At 35.8% G+C, this 21,308-nt stretch overlaps 1 protein-coding gene across 1 annotated transcript in view; it reads right to left on the reverse strand.

The window, feature by feature from the left end:
- ZNF804A (zinc finger protein 804A) overlaps positions 1 to 19,102 on the reverse strand; it is a 71,749-nt gene extending 52,647 nt beyond the window's left edge. Inside the window, exon 1 of the mRNA XM_007950840.1 lies at positions 19,064 to 19,102. Coding sequence (XP_007949031.1) covers positions 19,064 to 19,102 — 39 coding nt within the window. The remainder of the gene's footprint in view (positions 1 to 19,063) is intronic.
- Positions 19,103 to 21,308: the final 2,206 nt, after the last annotated feature.

Genomic DNA, 21,308 nt, shown 5'->3' on the forward strand with positions numbered 1-21,308 from the left:
ATGGGGTCGCTATGAGTCGGAAACGACTCGACGGCACTTAACAACAACAACAACAATCTTTAGGAGATCAAATTCACTGCCATTGAATCAGTTCCTACTCATAGCAACACCCATTGTTTTTCCAAGGCTGTAAATCTTTACGGAAAAAGATCACCCTATCTTTCTTCAATGGAGCAGCTGGTGGGTTTAAACTGCTGACCTTGCTGCATCTTTCTCTCCCAGAGCAGTTTGTGGATCCCAACCATCAGCTTCCATTTAACAGTCAAGAGCTTAACCACTGTACCAGCAGTGCTCTTCTTGCAAGGCATGGTCATTGTAAAGTGGCTGGAGGAGGACATCACCCTTGTTGAAGCAGAGCATCAGCAAAAAAGAGGAAGAATGTCAATGAGATGGATTGACACAGTAGATGGAACAGTGGATAAAAACATAGCAATGATTTTTTGAGGTTAGTACAAGACTGTGAGCTATTTGGTTCTGTTATAACAGAGTTATGATGAGTCAGAATTAACTTGACAGCACCTAACAACAGTAGAATTACATGATACAATTATGAATGATCCATATGATTTTAGGAGCTCTGGTAGCACAGTGCCTAAGGCACTTGCCTGCTAACCAGAAGGCTGGTGGTTCAAACCCACCAGCCACTCCTCAGAAGGAAGGTTGGACAATCTATTCCCATAGTGATACTGCCTCAGAAACCCAAGGAGGGGTCACTATGAGTCAGGTTGGTATGCATCTGACAGCATATACCAATAACACCAACCAACTCATATGATTTTGAGTCTATTTCTTGCCTTTCTTGTAACAATCATTTCTATAGAGTCATTTTCAGGTCTGTATGGCAATGATGGGAGCTATGGTGGTGTAGTGCCTAAGGCATGTGACTGCTAACCAGAAGGCTGGTGGTTCAAACCCACCAGCCACTCCTCGGAAGGAAAGTTGGGCAATCTACTTCCATAGAGATACCGCTTTGGAAACCCAAGAAGGGGTCACTATGAATCGAATCTGATTTGACGGAAGTGTGTATAGCAATGATATGATACTCACCTGTGATATCTCAGAAATTATCCATAAAAAAAACGCTTACTGTGAAACAGCAGGATTTCAGCATAGGAAGAACTGATAACAGCAGGTTACAAAATAGCTTAAATTTGCCACTTTTATGACTTCTCCAAATTCCAGATTAAAAAGAAATTAGAAATGGTTTTACCCCTATCTCAGCTTGCAAAAAGCATAGGAGGGAATAACATGCAGTAAAAAAAAAAAAAAAAAAAAAAGTCAGTTACTTAAACAAAGAGAATAGTTACTAGTGATAGGATGGCACACATCACCATGTTCAGATATCAGATAGTGTGGTTATAACAAAGAAATTAATTTTGTATAAATGCATTGGAAAAAAGATTGTCATTAAGCAGAATTCTCCCCTGTCAGAGCTGTTCCAGAGATACTGATCACATATTGTGGTATCAATTTCAAATTAGAAAGAATGGAAATATTTCTGTTGCTGGATAAATGAGGAATAAAGACAAACATATATTTATCTCCTTGTTCTTGGTTTGTAGCATTCCTTGAAGCATTATTGTCTATACAAATACAGACAAACTTTATGTTCATCCAAGTTATCCATATTAATGCAGTTGAACTATGTTTAAAATTGTAGCTCAAGATTCTTCATATGCCTAAACACAGAATATTACTAAAATAGCCAGGTAAGCATAATTAGTGAACCATTCTATAGTCTTTTATTTTTCTTTATGTATAATCAAATGTGACATAATTTAGAATATTTTGGCAATTTGGTGAGAGTTACATCATTGCCATAGCTTAGAAATAAAAAGAAATATTTGTATTATTAATAATGAAATACTTACTGGTAAAACACATTGCTGAGTGAAAATTTTCCACATTATGGTACAGAAAGTAGTTGTGGTGGTGCAACAGTTAAAGCATTTAGCTCCTATCCAAAAGGTTGGAACCTAGCATCTGCTCTGTGCAAGAAAGATGAGGCAGTCTTCTGTAAAATTTATAGTGCATGGGATTCCTACAGAGTCACTGTGACTTTGAATCTACTAAATGGCAATTTTGTGTGTGTGTGTCTGTGTGTGTTTGGTATATTACAGGTGTGAAAAGGCAATATTGTTTAAGTAAATGATCTGCCCATCTACCTAACCTATTGCTCACTAGGTAGTAGAAAATAAAGAGCATTTCAAATCATATTTAAGTGGTTCACTTACTGATGCAATTTTACCCAAATTACTTGAGTGATACATGTTTTTTGGTAAACTACACAACCCCATCACACATGAGTTTCTGATATGTGCTATGCATGTTATAAGCATGTGCATGCTATTTCCATGGGTGTATTATATGCAAAAAATGCAGTCGTGACAAGTTGTTGGAGGAAAACTACTAAGTATCTTCAATTCCAATTCTTCTCTTGACTCCTTCCAAGTAGTCTTAGATTCTGAGTGTAGGGATTCCAAAAGTGTGTGTGTGTGTGTGTGTGTGTGTGTGTATATATATATATGTTGTTGTTGTTATGTGCCGTTGAGTTGGCCCCGACTCATAGTTGCCCAACCTTCCTTCTGATATATATATATATATATATATATATACACACACACACACACACACACACACATATATATACACACAGAGAGAGACACACACACACACAAACACATATGCATATATATCTTGTGGTAGCAGAGATCCATACATTCTTGTCATATAGTTCTTGATTTCTCTATCCCTGAGCACAATGCTGCCTCCATTTCCTGAAGTCAGCACCTGGCGTAATAGATTGTCTATTTTTTCTTGCTTTGGTCAGGATTTTGGAGCTCTCTTTGGCAACTTATATTCGGTCCCATATAAATTATTATTGGCATGGTAGTCATCTCTGAGTCCAAGAATACCATAAATGTGCTCATTGTCTCAGGAGCCTACCTTCTCTTCTTCTTTCTCCAAGGCAGACTGGTGAGCTCTCAAATAAGCCGGTCTTTGAATCTCTCTAACATGACATGGGGAAACTTTGGGTACTACTGATGCCATATTTACATAGGACACATCCTGGCAAGGCTCCGGCAAGCCTTGTTGCAGCAACACTATTGCTTAAACAGGGAGTTCTGGTAGCATAGTGCCTAAGGCATTTGACTGCTAACCGAAGACTGGAGGTTCAAATCCACCAGCCACTGCTCGAAAGAAAGGTTGGGCAATTTACTTCCATAGTGATACTGTGTTCTGCTGCCAGCTATATTTTACTATTGGCTGAGTTTTAAGTTGGTATGGAAAAGGCAACTCAAAATTCATTCTCTTTCCAGAACCTGTACTTTCTCCGTCTATTTGTGTCACATCTCCCATTACTAGGTCACTGTTGATAGAGGGAAAATCAGAACACACTTGTCTAACTTCTCATGCTATTCTCTCTCTCTCTCTCTCTTCTCTTACAATTATTCTGAAACAATAAGAAATAGACTTTTGGTATTCCTCTGTATAATAGAAGGATGAAAATATTCATCAGATTGAAACTTAAACAGAAGCATAAACTCATAGACCTAAGTATTTCCACTCCATAAATTGAGTGTTCAACACTAGCCTTATATTTGAATCTTGTAGAAAGTTTCTAACATAATACCTATACAAGACACTAGGAAGGTTGGGCGATCCTACTTCCGTAGTGATGCTGCCTCGGAAATCCAAGGAGGGGTCGCTATGAGTCGGGGCCGACTCGACGGCAAACAACAACAACAACATACCATATCTAGGAGCTCTGGTAGTAGTGCCTAAGGCATTTGACTGCTAACCAGAAGGCTGTCAGTTCAAACCCACCAGCCACTCATCAGAAGGAAGATTGGACAATCTACTTCCATAGAGATACCACTTCGGAAACCCAATGAGGGGTCGCTATGAGTCTAATCGACTTGGCAGCGGGGAGTTTGGCTTTTTAATGCCATATCTAGCTTCTATTAAAGAGAGCAAAAAGTTAGATAGGTCAGTTGTCACAGATGCCAGAAGAATCTTGAAATGTATTTTGAGACAATAAGCAAAGAATTTGGAATTTGGTGCTTGATATGATAAAAAAGAAATAAATATTTTGATTTTTAAGATGTTCAAAGGCAAGTACTGTTCCCAAATCCCTATGTTAGTTTAATCTTAGATTTTATGTATTTCCCTTTTTATAGCTCATCTTCTTCTTAATGCTTTTATTTTATTAAGAATATTTCCAAGACACTTTCTCAATTTTAAAAAACAATTATAAACTATTTCCAAATACAAGTACACTCTTAAAAAAAATCTTAAACATCACAATTCACAAATTACAGTAAAAGTAAAATACCAAAGGTACACATTACCATTGATAACTCCAACAGAGTCAGTAAGTAATATACTTTTCTAAAAAAAAAAAAACACCATCAAGTCAATTCCAACTTATAGTGACTGCATTGGGTTTCCAAGGCAGTAAATCTTTATGCAAGTTGATTGCCCCATCTTCCTTCCACAGAGCAATTAGCTAGGTTTGAACCACCAACATTCTGCTTAGCAGTCGAATGCCTTGAGCACTGTGCCACCAGAGCTTCTAATACATAGGAAAGTAATACATAGGGAAGACTAGTCTATACACTTACAAGATAAATAAGTGTTACAATACAAATAAAGATACATCAATTTGAAACAGAATAGTTTCCTTACATGTTTTATTTGTTTTTACAAAAATATTTTTGTGGAAACAAACACAAAGAAGTGGAGAGGATATATTTTATTGGCTTATAATGCTTAATTGACAGCTATAAAATTAAGTATTTAAAATTAGCTATATTGTCTATTGTAATCTTTTTAAAAATTAATATGAAAACCTCTTTTTCACATATTTATTTGGGTAACCTTGTCAGAATGTTTTCCTCTCATTTCTAGCTTTTGTCTTTTTCTCCATGCTGAGCACTGATTTATTCAGTACACAGTCATCAGCCTGATAGATAATTACTGATGAAAAGGAAGAAGGCTTGAACTTTGCTTATGAAGGTATATAAAAACTGAATCAGTTCATATACTAGAACTGATTCATCAAGAGTCTGGCTTAGATGCAAGAGTTGGTAATACCCTCAATTTAATTCTATTCAAGTCACAATTTTAAATAGGGAATGTGGAAACAGGGTGAGTATGATGTGTGTGTGTGTGCATGCATGCATGTGTGTTCGCATGGTAGTGGGCTCTGTAGGAAGAAATGATTTTTTTTCCCTTTGTTCCTGCTGTCAAAATTCTTTCTTTCTTTCTTTCTTTTTTTTTTTTTTTATAGAACAATTAGGTTGACATACATACCACAGATATAAATCTCAGGAAAGATACTTGAAGTAAAGTGAACTATTAATTTCTTTACCTGTATCTCATATTTTTAATCAAAGTTTCAATTTTTTTGTAGATGATTTAAACCCAAATATGAAGAAGTGATTCATTCCCCCAGTATCAGATTAGCGAATTGTAGCTTAAATTATGAGGAAACACTTACATTTGGGGATAAGAGTGTTCCATATATCTTTAGCAATATAAGTCTGTGTAGGAATTACAAATTCCAACAACCCTACCTGACCTTGACTTCCTCTGCAGCACAACAAACAGCAAGCCACAAGATATTGCATCTTGACCTGCTGGGTGAAGGTCACTTCAATGTCTTTTGGGAGGTATTTCAGAAATACTGATGCTAGTATAGCAAAAATCAAGATGTTTGAGGGGCAGCAGAAATAAGGCAATCATTCCCTTTTCTATCTCTTCATAAAATCAATGTGACAAATCTATCACAGTGAAAATAACTCTGAATTGCCCATAGACTGCAGATGAGAGGAAAGATGCAGTGTGCAATGAGTTTAAGGGAAAATGAACAGGTGAAATCATTTAGAGTAAACTCTTCTTTCTATCTGATGTTGAAAATCCTTTTTTTTTTTTGTAATCTCAAAGACTAGAATTCAGATATTCACAGGGAACTCTTCATTATCTTCTTTTCATATGAGAGAATCACTTTATAAACATGGAATTAAAAATTATGTACATATTTCATGATTTATGATGAACATATAGGCCTAAACTTACATTATAATTACGTAGAATTTTCAACTTTTAGAGCCAGGAAGGTCAACCAAAGTCATCCAGTCTAAACTCTCCATTTATAGATGCAGAAACAGAGCCCTGGGAAGCTAAGATAAAAAGCCATAGACATAAGGGAGTTAGTGATGGAGCCAGTGCTCAGGTTTCCTGACTCTTTAAATGCATTTTCTAGACATCCTAATGCATGTTTATATAGTTTTCCCAAAATATAAATGCATAAAACCTGCTAAGTACATGATTTCTCAACTTGCAAATAAATTCCCTTTATCATTCCAGAGTTTTGGTAAATATATCACTAGTACAAAGTGTCAGGCATACTAGACCACTGCCTTTAAACTTCCATACTCTTTCGAGGTCTCCAAGAATGTTGCTGCTTTGCAGTAAACATACCTAATTAACATTATTAGTTATTAATAGTTAAACTTGGAAAATAGATAGAAATAAGGCTGCCCTGGGTTATTGAGATATATACTTATCCTTAAATATTTATTATTATGTAAAAACTCTTTCCTTATTTTTAATAATAAATTAACTGATGTTGTGTTTCTTGTTTTTGTTCTTATGCATCATTGAGTTGTCTCTGACTCATAGCAACCTTATGCACAATAGAACCAAACACTACCTGGTCATGTATGAGCCTCACTATCCCTACTATACCTGAGCCCATGGCTGCAGCCACCTGTCTGTCCATCTCATTGAGGGCTGTCCTCTCTTTCGTTGCCCCTCCATTTTACGAAGCATGATATCATTCTCCAGGGAATGGTCCCTTCTGACAACATGACCAAAGTAGGGAGACAAAGTCTGGCCATGCTCTTTTCAAGGAGCATTCCAGCTGCACTTCCAGGACAGACATTTTAGTCCTTTTAGCAGTCCATGGTACTTTCAGCATTCTTCACCAACATGACAACTCAAAAGAATAAACTCTTCTTCAATCTTCATTATTCATTGTCCAGCACATGCATATGAGGTGATTGAAAATGTCATGGCTTGGGTTAGACACATCCTAGTCTTCAAGGAGATATCTTTCCTCTTCAGCACTTGAAGGGGTCTTTTGCAGATTTGTCCAATGCAATATGTCTTTTGATGTCTTGATTGCTGCTTCCATTGGTGTTGATCATAGAACCAAGTAATATGAAGTCCTTAACAACTTCAATCTTTTCTCCATCTATCATGATGTTGATTGGTCCAGTTGTGAGGTTTTTTTGTTTTCTTTAGGTGTAATCCATATTGTAGACTGTAGTCTTTAATTTTCATCACTAAATGCTCTAAGTTATCCTCACTTTCAGCAAGCAAAGTTGTATCGTCTGCATGTCATCAGTTGTTAATAAGCCTTCCTCCATTCTTGATGCTACGTTCTTCTTCATATAGCCCAGCTTCTTGGATTATTTGCTCAGCATACAAATTGAATAAGTATGGCAAAAGGATATAACCCTGACACACTCCTTTCCTGATTTTAAACCATGCAGTATCCCCTTGTTCTTTTGAATGACAGCCTGCTGTTCTATGTACAGGTTCCTCATGAGCACAATTAAGTGATCTGGAATTCCCATTCTTCTGAAAGTTATCCATAATTTGTTATGGTTCACACAATCGAATGCTTTTGCATAGTCAATAAAACACAAGTAAACAACTTTCTGATGTTCTTTGCTTTTAGCCAAGATCCATCTGACATCAGCTATGATATCCATTGCTCCACATCCCCTTCTGTATCCAGGTTGCATTTCTGAAAGTTCTCTGTCAATATACTGCTGCAACTATTTTTAAATTATCTTCAGTAAGATTTTACTTGTGTGTGATATCAATGGTATTGTTTGATAATTTCCACATTCTGTGGGATCACCTTTCTTGGGAATGGATATATATAAATGTACATATATATATATATATAATCTTCCAGTCAGTTGGCCAGGTAGTTTCTTCCAAATCTTGTGGCATAGCCGAGTGAGTGCCTCTACCACACCATCCATTTGCTGAAACATCTCAATGGGTATTCCCTCAATTCCCAGAGCCTTGTTTTTCACCAATTCCTTCAGTGCAGCTTTGACTTCTTCCTTCAATATTATTGGGTTTTGATCATATGCCACCTCTTGAAATGGATGATCATCTACCAATTTTTTTTGGTATAGTGACTCTGTGTATTCCATCCATCTTTTGATGTTTCCTGCATCATTCAAAATATTGCCCATGAAACCTTTCAGTATTGAAATTCAAGGCTAAATTTTTTTCCTCAGTTCCTTAAGCTTGAGAAATGCTGAATGTGTCTTCTGTTTTGGTTTTCTAGTTCCAAGTCTTGGCACATTTCATTATAATAATTCACTTTGTCTTCTTGTGCTGCCCTTTGAAATCTTTTGTTCAGCTCTTTTATCCTGTAGATTTTCCCATTTGCTTTAGCTACTTTCCATTCTAGGGCAAGTTTTAGAGTCTTCTCTGACATCCACTTTGGTCTTTTCTTCTTCTCCTGTCTTTTTAATGATATTTTGCTTTCTTTGTGGATGATGTTCTTGATGTCATCCTATAATTCTTCTGGTTTTCAGTCATTGGTGTACAATGCATCAAATCTATTCTTTAGATGGTCTCTAAATTCAGGAGGGATAAAATCAAGGTCATATTTTGGCTCTTGTGCACTTGTTTTAATTGTCTTAGGTTTCAAATTGAACTTGCATATGAGCAGTTGATGGTGTGTTCCACAATCAGCTCCTGGCCTTGTTTTATGTGAAGATAGTGATCTTTTCCATCACCTCTTGCCACAGATGTAGTCAATCTGATTCCTGTGTATTCTGTCTGGCAAAGTCCACGTGTATAGCTGCCATTTGTCTTGTTGAAAGAAGGTATTTGCAATGAATAAGTCATTGGTCTTGCAAAATTCTATCTTGTAATCTCCAGTATCATTTCTATCATCAAGACCATATTTTCCAACTACCAGTGATTCTACTTTGTTTCCAACTTTTGCATTCCAATCACCATTGATAATTAACATATCTTGATTGCATGTTCATTCAATTTCAGACTGCAGAAGTTGGTAAAAATATTGAATTTCCTCATCTTTGGTGTATATTCTACTTAAAATAACAATTTGCATCTAAACTCTCCTCTGCCTGTCTTAAATGAAACTTTATGTGTTTTACTAATAGCCTGTGCTTCTCTGGGATTTGGAATAAGCCTTACTATAAACAAACAAGTTTGATAGTATAATTTGTGAATTTTTTGCTTTCAAAATGTAAGAGGTTAGTGTCATTTGATGATTATAAGATAGAAAAAATAACAGAAATTTCCTTTTACTTTTTATTTTATTTTTTTGAAAATGTTATTCTCAATTTAACTTTAATGAAATAAAATTTGAACAAGATTACTCCAGTAATTATAAACTAGCAGAAATATATCCATTTAAAAAAGAGAAGAAAAACAACTGATAAAGTATTTGAATGGGATACAGAAGAGTGCTAAGTAATGTCAATTTTAATTCTCCATTTATTGTTGAATTTCTATTTAATTGCAATTAACACAGTTTCTATAACTATGATATAATACTTTCAGAGATTTTGATATCATAATATTTGGTTGACCATTACATTTCCTTGTTCAACAATACTATGCATTATTTGATATGGGAAATTATATAAAGAATTACAGTAAACCAAATAACTCTCATCTCACCATCTATCTTAAGAATTGGAACATACTCAATGTCACTTCACATGCTCATGTGCTCTTCAGTATCCCATCATGCTACCTTATCCCTATGCGGTGTAGTAAATTATTTTGTATGGCTTTTCTACCCATAAGTCATTGTAAACTCAGTGGTGGAATGAGCAACTGAGGAGCTCCTGATTGCTGAAGCTATCCACCTGCGTTATTTCTGTTGGGCGTGGCACAATACAATGTTCTGGGAGGTTCCCACTCTCTCTTACGTGCTTAGAGTTCTGATGCTGTGATTGGTTAGTTTGACCACCCTTCTGGGCTCAAAAGGAGGCCTCCTGGAGGTAGAACTCACTCTGACTGCTGGTGGAGGAAGATGTGCTGCCGAGAGAGACACGCACTCCGGAAAGAGACACGTACTGCTGGGAAAGAGACGCAAGAGACATGCATTGCTGAGTGAGACACCGAGGGACCAGTACTGCTGGGAAAGAGACTGTGAGAGACTGTTGGCCGAGGGATGGTGGACTGGAAGAGAGACTGAGTGTTTTTCCTGAACTTGAATTGTAGTCTGGTCCTTCCCTAATAAACCCCGTAATCTGTGAGTTCTGCATGGCCACTGCAGTGAATTATCAAACCCAGGAGAGAGGTGGTGGGTGCTTTGGGAGGAACGGTTGGAGAAAAGGCTGGAGGGGGGAGGCAGCATGTGTGGCCTGGCAGGAATAGGCCTTGGGTTACTGCTGGTAATCCTGTCTTCCTCTTGTGGGGTTAGAGGAGGTCAGAACATGTGGCCTCCTTGCCGTTTTTGCACCCTAGAAGTAACCATTTTCATGAGTTTTGTATTGATTTTTTCATTTTTCAAATGAGTGATTTGCTTATAGCCTTTAAACAATAGCACTGTTTTGTTTATTTTGAACACTGCAAAGTGTGTAATCTTTTGTAAATTTTAAGCTATTCAGTGTTATATTTCTAAGATTCTTTCATGTTAAGTGTATTTACACCTAGTTTATTTGACTTCAGAATAATTTTGTATTTTGTTACTATGTAACTATTTATTTATAAATTTTGTTTTCCATAAACATTAGTATTAATAACAATCTTTTGTTTTGTTTTGCTTTGATTAACAATACACTCTTGTAACTGTCTCCAAGAGTACATGTGCCAAATTTTCTCTAGGACAATGAAAACTTTATTTTGAATGAAAATTACATGGAATACTTATTACAACATAGATCATGGAGACCCAACCCTAGAATTTTTGATTCAGTAGATTTTAGGAGAGGTTCAATAATTTCTTTTCTAAGAAATCCCTAGGTGATGCTGATGCTAATGAAAAATGAAGGACCCTGATAGGAGATACATACTTAAAAATGAATGAGTTGTTATCTGAGATGTTAATATACAAATATGTAATATTATTTTCCAAATTAATTAATACTCCTACAAATGATATACAAAATTTTACACTGATCTATATCATTATCCTTCATTTTAATGATTTTTTGTACCATATAAAAAAAAAAAAATACTGCCCTTTAGTCACATCTGACTCACAGTGTCTCCTCCTTGGGTTTCTGAGGTGATATCACTATGGAAGGAAGTTGCCCAAGTTTCCTTCTGAGGAGTGGCTTTGGATTTGAACCTCCAGTCTTCTGATTAGGAGTCAAATGCCTTAGGCACAATGCCACTAGAACTCCCTTGCCTTATCTAGTACATATGAAATTGCTGACCAATTTTGAATACACACACACACACATATATACATATACACATACATACACATATACATATATATACACATATATATACACATACACATATTACAGTTCATGGGCCTTTAGTGTTTCCTCTTTAGTACTTGTGTTTTAATTTCTGTGTCCAGTTTTTTGCTGGGCTGTTTTTATTATTCTTATACCTTCAATTTTTTTTTTTTAATACAGTCTGAATACTAAAACTTTCTTGGTTATTTGTCTCACAAATATCTTTCACCAATGTTTGGCTTATCTTTTTTACTTTATTAAGTATTTCTGATAGGAAAATATTATTTTTGATGTAGTTAAAGGCATACATCTGTTCTACATTTCTTTATGCCTTCAATGTCTTAAGATATACTAACACATACTGAGGTCATCAAGATATTCTTGTACATGTTTTTCTGTAACTTTAAAAAATGTTTAGTTTCTTTATAAACTCTTGCATTTTAAACTCTTTACTTTATCTGACATTTATTTTCTGTTTATTACATGAGGAAGCAATCCATTATGTGTGTATGTGTGTATGTGTATAAACTTTCATCCTGTATCACTATGGAAACAGATTGCCCAACCTTACTTCTGAGGAATGGCTGGTGGGTTGGAACAGCCAGCCTTCTGGTTAGCAGTAAAGTGCCTTAGGCACTATGTTACCAGAGCTCCTTAGGCACTATGCAACCAGAGCTCCATCAATGTCTCATATAGAAAAACAATGACCCAAAATATAAATCCAAAATTTATCAAGATTAAATGGTTTTATGTACATGAAGTACTTTAAATAGTGCACGTACATGACACTTAAGTTGTTGCAATTTTATCAACAACATCACTATTTTGAAGGACAAATACTTGTACATGTGGAAAGAGTTCAAATAACACATCTATCTATGCTCATTAATAATATTCTCTATGCAAATAGTATTATTCACCTATAAATCTCTTACTAAGTTAATTTTACTTAGTAAAACTCTTACCTGCCTTGAACATGCAGCTTACTAGAAAAGATCAAAAAGAATTTTGAAAACAGCCTTTTTATATTTATTTATATAGAAAGCAATAATTAGGTTATTACATTGTGCAACATGCTGCATGAGATATTGTATAAGATATGGAAATACAGGAATTTCCCTTGAAGAATTATTAACTAATGGATTTGGAGCTATAAAAAAAATCAAAAAAAGAATTTTAAGTTGTGAATTATTGTAATCAGTTATATACAACTGTTCCTCCTCCTCTTTTTAATCCTCTATTAGCAATGTCCATGATAAATGCTTGAGAGAGATTCTGATAGCATTGGGAGCTCTGGTAGCATAGTGCCTAAGGCACTTGACTGCTAACCAGAAAGCTGGAGGCTCAAACCCACCAGCCACTCCTTGGAAGGAAGATGGGGCAATCTACTTCCGTAGTGATACTGCCTCGGAAACCCAAGGAGGGGTCATTATGAGTCGGGTCTGACTGGACGGTACATAACAACAACAACAAGAACACAAATAATATAAGGATGATAGATACAGATTTTCCTTTGAGGTTTATAGTGTAAAAGCAACAAGCATTTTGTCATGACAAAAATTTGCAAGCACATATGGAAGTTTTCAGATTTCCTAAGTGTTGTTGTTGTTGTTAGGTGCCGTCAAGTTGTCTCTGACTCAAAGACCCTATGCACAGCAGAATGAAACACCACCCGGTCCTGAGCCAGCTCCATGATTCTTGCTATACTTGAGCCCATTGCCGCTGCCACCATGTCAATCCATCTTATTGAAGGTCTTCCCTCTTTCATCAACCCTCCACCTTACCAAGTATGACATCCTTCTCCTGGGAATGGTCCCTTCTGACAACATGACTAAAGTATGTGAGACGAAGTCTGGCTATTCTCACCTCCAAGGAGCATTCTGGCTGCACTTCCTCCAGGACAGGTCTGTTAGTTCTTTTAGTAGTCCACAGTACTTTCAGCATTCTTCGCCAACACCACAGCTCAAAAGCATCAATTCTTCTCCGGTCTTCCTTATTCATTGTCCAGCGCTCACATGCATAAGAGACGATTGAAAATACCATGGATTGTGTCAGGTGCACCTTAGTCTTCAAGGAGACATCTTTGCTCTTCAGCACTTGAAAGAGGTCCTTAGCAGTCGATTTACCAGTGTTATACGTTGTCTGATGTCCCGACTGCTGCTTGCATTGGCGTTGATTGTAGAACTGAGTAATGTGAAGTCTTTGACAATTTCAATCTTTTCTCCATCTATCGTAATGTTGTTTATGTGACCAGTTGTGAGGATTTTTTTTTTTTATATTGAGATGTAATCCATGCTGCAGACTATATTCTTCAATCTTCATCAGTAAGTGCCTCGAGTCATCTTCACTTTCAGCAAGCAAAACTGTGTCATCAGCATATTGCAAGTTCTTAATGATTCTTCCTCCAATCCCAATGCCAATTCTTCTTCATATAGTCCAGCTTCTCAGATTATTTGCTCAGCATACAGATTGAATAAGTATGGTGAAAGGATACAACCCTGATGCACTCCCTTCCTGATTTAAGCCATGCAGTGTTCCCTTTTTCTGTTTGAACAACAGCCTCCTGGTCTATGTACAGATTCCTTATGAGTACAATTAAGTGTTCTGGAATTCCCATTCTTCTCCATGTTACCCACAATTTGTTAGGATCCACACAATCAAATGCTTTTGCAAAGTCTATAAAACACAAGTAAACATCTTTCTGGTATCCTTTGCTTTGAGCCAAGATCCATCTGACATCAGCATTGATATCCCTCGTTCCACGTCCTCTTTTGAATTCAGCTTGCATTTCTGGAAGTTCTCTGTCAATATACTGCTGCAACCACTTTTGAATTATCTTCAGTAAGTTTTTACTTGCATGCGTTATTAATGATATTGTTCAATAATTGCCACATTCTGTGGTATCACCTTTCCTACGTTTACATGAAGCAAAAGCAGATCCCCATTGAAAAATCTAAGTATCCAAGTGTCAAAGTCAAACTTCATGTGTCATCCCGAAACAATCCAGCAGAAGACACATTTTAGCAAGCAGTAATAATAAAATCTAATTATATATTAAGCATTTACTATTTCCCAGTACCCTAGTGTGTTTATGTTCATTCTTCTGTTCAATCTTCCTACAACAAATACTTGGCTTATCTTTTTTACTTTACTGAGTATTTTTACTTTATTGAGTATTGAATATTGAGACTTTAACTGTTTTACCCAAGGTGCACAGCTGGCAAATGGCAGAGCCAGAACTCATTCTACCAGTAACTCTTCCTGCTTTTCTTCATTCATTCAGTGGCCTTTGCAAATGACAGCTCTGGGGAAAATGGATAGATCAGATGTGTGGCCTCTTCATGTTTTTCTTATTCCATTCAAGAAGTGTACCTAAATTAAAGAAGTGGTGCTAACATGGACTTTGATTTTACCTGTTTCTTGAGTAGCTGTTTCCTATAAGAAACCAAAAAGATTGGTTTTATACTTTGCTCCCCTAGGAGCTTAATATATTGTGAATTTTTTATTGTTATTATTTCAAGCAATAATAAACACTTATGCTAGTTATTGGAAAAATATGTTTATTAGCACCAAGCTGAACTATCTCTCAGAACCCAAGGATAAAATCGTATGTTATTTGAAAGATTGTTCTCAGGACTTTGAAAGCCATTAGAAATCAAAATTTCTATATCCTTAATCACTCTCCTTCAATCTCTGTATGGTCATTTATTCGTCTTGCTTTTGAACATTTATTTTATTCTTTCTTTTTGAAAATTAGCTTCCTCAGATTCTCCATGCATTGAGACACTGCACAAGATCTAACTTTTCAAGCTTTCAGTTTCAGGCCTAATCAGACATTAAGTAGATTTTTTCTTAATCTCAATCATTGCTAATGTCAGATGAACCTTGGCTAAAAGCAAAGAATACTAGAAAGATGTTTACTTGTGTTTTATTGACCATGCAAAAACACTTGACTGTGTGAATCATAACAAATTATGGATAACATTGAGAAGAATGGGAATTCCAGAAGACTTAATTGTGTTCAGGAGGAGTCTGTATATAGGCAGGAGGCTGTCATTCGAACAGAACAAGGAGATACTACATGGTTTAAAATCAGGAAGGGAGTGTGTCAGGATTGTATCCTTTCACCATATTTGTTCAACCTGTATCCTGAGCAAATAATCCAAGAAGCTAGAGTATATGAAGAAGAACACAGCAACAGGATTGTATTGAAACTCATTAATAAACTGCAAAATGCAGACAACACAACCTGGCTTGCTGAAAGTGAAGATGACTTGAAGCACTTACTGATGAAGACTAAAGACTACAGTCTGCAGTATGGATTACATCTAAACATAAAGAAAACAGATATCTTCACAACTGGGCCAATAAGCAACAATAAATGGAGAAAAGATTGAAATTGTCAAAGATTTCAATTCACTTGGTTCCACAATCAACAGCAATGTGAATAGCAGTCAAGAAATCAGACAATGTATTGCGTTGGGCAAATCTGCTGCAAAAGACATCTTTAAAGTGCTGAAGAGCAAAGATGTCTCTTTGAAGACTAAGGTACACCTAACCTAAAATTTTCTGCTTTCAATTGCCTCATATGCATATGAAAGCTGGACAATGAATAAGGAAGACTGAAGAAGAATTGATGCTTTTGAGTTGTGGTGTTGGCAAAGAATATTGAAAGTACCATGGACTGCCAGAAGAATTAACAAATCTATCTTAGAAGAAGTGCAACCGGAATGCCCCCTGGAAGGGAGAATGGCCAGACTTCACCTCACCTACTTAGGTCATGTTGTCAAAAGGGACCATTCCCTGGAGAAGGGTATCAAGCTTGGTAAAGAGGAGGGTCAATGAGAAAGGGGAAAGCCCTCAATGAGATGGATTGATAGTGGCTGCATTGATGGGCTCAGGTATATCAAGGATCGTGAGGCTGGCACAGGACCAGGCAGTGTCTCATTCTGTTGTACACAGGGTCGCTATGAGCCTGAGCCCATTCGGCGGCACCTGATAACAACAACAATCCCAACCTTAAGTTTTCAGAAGAGAAAAATTTGAATTTTCCCCTGGTCTTTGTCCTCTTCTACTTAGTTCAAAATGGCCAGTTTTGGAGTCATGTAGTAGATATAAAGATAGTGGTTGTGTGGGTTAGGACTTTTGTCAGAAAGCAGAGATTATTCTCTACAAACACAGATATGTACACACTATCTTTTAGGGAGGAGACATTATTATATAGATTTTAAGTATTTTACCTACTGTAATATTATATCATGTTAAATAATAAATTAGAACTCTGGTATATGCAAGACTTAGAGGGGATACCTTTAGGGCCTGAATTCAATGAGCATTGTCAAAAGTGAGCCACTGGATCTTCAAAAAATGAGCCAGGTCTGGAGTTCCCTTAGCTATTCAGGATAGAGGATATATATGCAAGTTCACTAAGAATATGGCATTGCCAAGGACATAGAGATTACTTAAGTGATCAGGCTTTTCAAGTTAACCTAATATGTGAAAGAAATATTTTTTAGTAAAAGTAATAATGACTAATACAATATTTGTGGCACACATTTTCAAATATCAAGTTCACAAAATGACATATCTTGTGCCTTTAGATTTTTAGGATAAATTTAAATCACTGAAACAAACTTTCTCAGATTTACCAAAGAGAAACAACATTCTAGAATCTTTTCATAGAACAAATATTAGTAACCTATACAATGAAATTAATATCACTTATTAATTTCAATGTTCAAATATGTATATGTGTGTGCGCATATTATATATAATGTATGCTAGAAGTTATGGTACTGAATTTCACATACCAGCAGTGTCAACCATGGTAGATAGGTTTCAGTAGAGATTACAGGTGAAGACAGGCTAGGAAGAGGACCTTGCATCTACTTCTGGAAAAAACTGGCCAGTGAAACCTTATGAACAGCAGTGGAACGTTGTCTGACATAATGGTGGAAGATGAGCTCCTCACATTGGGAATACTACTAAGGATGAGCTGCTGCCTCAAAATGGAGTCCACCTTAATTATATGGATGGAATAAAGCTTTTGGGACCTTATTTGTTGATGTGGAAGTGGCACAACTTAAAATGAAAAGAAATAGCTGCAAACATCCATTAGTAATTAGAACATACCATGTATGAACATGAAAAGGAAAATCAGAATTCATCAAAAGTGAAATGGACATTCTAGACATTGTTATGATATGTGCCGTCGAGCCAGTGACCCTTCTTTGGGTTTCTGAGGTGGTATCACTACAGAAGTAGATTGGCCAACCTTCCTTCTGAGGAGTGGCTAGTAGGTGGATTGGTATTGGCCATTTTGAAGAGGACAATCATATTGAAGAGGAATGGCATCATATTCATCATCAAAAAGAACATTTTTTTAAGATCTCTTCTGAAGTAAAATGCTGTCAGTGATAGGATAATATCCATACACTTATGGAAAACTAGTTAATATGATTATTATTCAAATTTACACAACAACTACTAAAACCATAGTTGAAGAAACTCAAGAGTATTATCAACTTATACAGTATGAAATTGACCAAACATACAATCAAGATGTATTAATAATTACTGGTGATTGGAATGCAAAAGTTGGAAACAAAGAAGCATCAGTAGTTCGAAGATATGGCCTTGGTGACAAAAATGTTGCTGGAGATGGTATGATAGAATTTTTCAATACCAATGGCTTATTCATCACAAATACATTTTTCTACAACATAAACATTGACTATACATGTGGACCATGCCAGATGGAATATATAGGAAGAGAAGATGGAGAAGCTAATGATCATCCATCAGAATCAGGGGCCAACTGTAGAACAGACCAACAAGTACTCATATGCAAATTCAAAGTGAAGCTGAAGAAAATTAAAGGAAGTCCACAAGAGGCAAAATATGACCTTGAATATATCCCACCTGAATTTAAAAACCATCTCAAGAAGTATTGAACAGTAATGACTGAAGGCAAGATGAAATGTGGGATGACAACAAGTACATCACACATAAAGAAAACAAAAGGCCATTTAAAAGACAAGAAAGAAAGAAAAGACCAAAATGCATGTCAGAAAAAACACTGAAACTTGACTGTAGAGTAGCTAAAGCAAGTGGAAGAAATGATGGAATAAAATAAAAGAATATTTCAAAAGGTGGCTTGAGAAGAAAAAGTGAACTGTTTTAATGAAATATACAAAGATCTAGAGTAACAAAACCATAAGGTAAGAATACACTCAACATTTCTCAAGCTGAAAGAATGGAAAAGAAAATTCAAGTTGTTTTATTCATTCTATGGATAATATATTGAACAATTCAGGAAACATCAAAAGAAGATGGAAGGAAAATACAAAGTCACTATACCAAAAAAAAAAAGGTCAATGTTCAAACATTTCAGGCAATAACATATGATCAAGAACTGATTTTTTTTTTTCAGGAAGAAGTCCAAAACTGCAATGAAAACATTGAAGAAAAACAAGTTTCCAAGTATTTACCTAATGCCACTTAGTATGTTCCAATAAACATGCAACACTAGAAACACTCACTCATCTATGGCAAGAATGTTGGAAGACACTTACCTGGTCAACCAACTGGAAGAGGACCATATTGGCACTCATTCCGAAGAAATGTGATGTAACCCAATGAAGAAACTAATGAGCAAGATAATTAATATCACATGCAAATAATGTTTTCTTGAAGATAATTCAAAAATGGTTGTAGGAATACATCAACAAAAACTGCCAGATGTCCAAGCCTGATTCAGAAGAGGATATAGATGAGGGATATTGTTGCTGGTGTCAGAGATGGATCTTGGCTGAAGGAGACAATGTCAAAAAGATGTTTCCTTGTGTTTCAGTGACTGTAAAAAAGCATTTGACTATGATATTATAACAAATAATGTATAACATTGTGAAGAATGACAATACCAGAACATTAAACTGTGGTCATGAGGAAACTGTACGTAGACTAAGAGACCATCATTTTATTCTTTCTTCAAACTTAATCAAGTTTATGCTTGTTTATGCTGAGAAAATACTCTCTGAAGCTGGATTATATGAAGAAAAATGAGGTATCAGTAGTGGAGGAAGACTCATTAATAGCTTCCACCATGCAGATGAGACAAACAAAGCATGCAGAAAGTCAAGAGGACTTGAAGCACTTACTGATGAAGATCAAAGACTACAGTCTTCAGTATGAATTCGATCTCAATATAAAGAAACAAAAATCCTGAACTGAACTAAAAAGCAACATCACGATAAAGGGAGAACAGGCTGAAGCTGTCAAGGATTTCATGTTACTTGGATCCACACAATCAATGCTTATTGAAGCAGCAGTAAAGAAATTAAATAATGTATTGTATTGATGATATCTGCTTTAAAAAAAAAAAAAACCTCTTTAGAGTGTTAAAAGGCAAAGATGTAACTCTGAAGGCTAAGATGCTCCTGACATAATCCATAGTATTTTCAATAGCTTCCTAGATGTGCAAAAGCTGGACAATGAATAATGAAGACTGAAGAACAATTGATGTATTTGAATTACAGTGCTGGAGAAGAATATTGAATATACTATGGGCTTCCAGAAGAATGAACAAATCTGTCTTGGAAGAAATACAATCAGGATGTTCCTTAGAAGCAAGGATGGAGTGACTTCTCATACACTTTGGACATGTTATCAGGAGGAACCAATTCCTGGAGAAGGATATCATGCTTGGTGAAATGGAAGGTAAGTGAAAAAAGATGAAATCCCTCAAAGATATGGTTTGATACAGAGGCAGCAACAATGAGATCAAATACAGCGATGGTGTGAGGATGGCATAGGACTACACATTCTTTCATTCTGTTTTACAGAGTCATTTTGAGTTGGTACACCAACTAATAATGATAATTTTTTATGTAAGAAAATTAATAATATTTCCATCAAAACTTTCTCCTAGTCAGTTATCAATGAGTACACTAACCCCACCCCCAAAAATCCAAACCCATTGTCATCAACTTGATTCCTACTCATAGTGACCCTATAGAACAGAGAAGAACTACTCCATATGGTTTCCAAGGCTTTTGGCATTTTGGAGACCAACTGTCACATATTTCTCAGGCAGAGCACCTGATGGGATTGAACTACTAACCTTTATGTTAGTAGCAGCACTTTACAAGTATGCCACCAGGCTCCTACTAGGAAAAAGGAAGGGAAGGGTTGATCCATACAACTTACTATGCATTAATTAGTGATGCAACGTTAATGAAGTTTAACTTTCTCCCTATCAGAGACTGCCAGGTACAACTATATTGTAATGTAAGAATATACAGATTGGCAGCAAAAGAAATCGGATATAATTGGTTCATAAGCACTTATCATAATAATTATCCTCCTACCCTTTCTTACCTGTGCTAAATAATTCTAGTATTAATGGAAGATAGGACAGGTTCATGTGTTTAAAACTGTTTATTATTATTTTTATTATCTAAAGAATGCTATAAATGGTACTTGTGGGTGGTGGCTGAAATAGAAAATATTTTTAAATTGATGACAACTAATACTGCTATATCATATCAAATTATCTAGCCAATAAGTGAAGTTGCATTGATAAGTAAAAGGTATGTAATGAGATTTATTATTAATTTCTAACATCAGTATTTTAAATACATCATAACATAGAGTATTGAAAAAAATCATGGATTTACAATTGATAGGGAAATAAAAGTAAAGCTAACAAAATCATATCTATAAAAATCCTTATTTAACTCTGGGCCATTTTTAGCATACTAAAATCTTCTTAGGGAGCTCTGGTAGCATAGTGGCTAAGACACTTGCCTGCTAACCAGA

This window comes from Orycteropus afer, unplaced genomic scaffold, assembly GCF_000298275.1.
Source record: "Orycteropus afer afer isolate SDZICR_OR568_19922 unplaced genomic scaffold, OryAfe1.0 scaffold00001, whole genome shotgun sequence".
In the NCBI taxonomy this organism is placed as follows: domain Eukaryota; kingdom Metazoa; phylum Chordata; class Mammalia; order Tubulidentata; family Orycteropodidae; genus Orycteropus; species Orycteropus afer.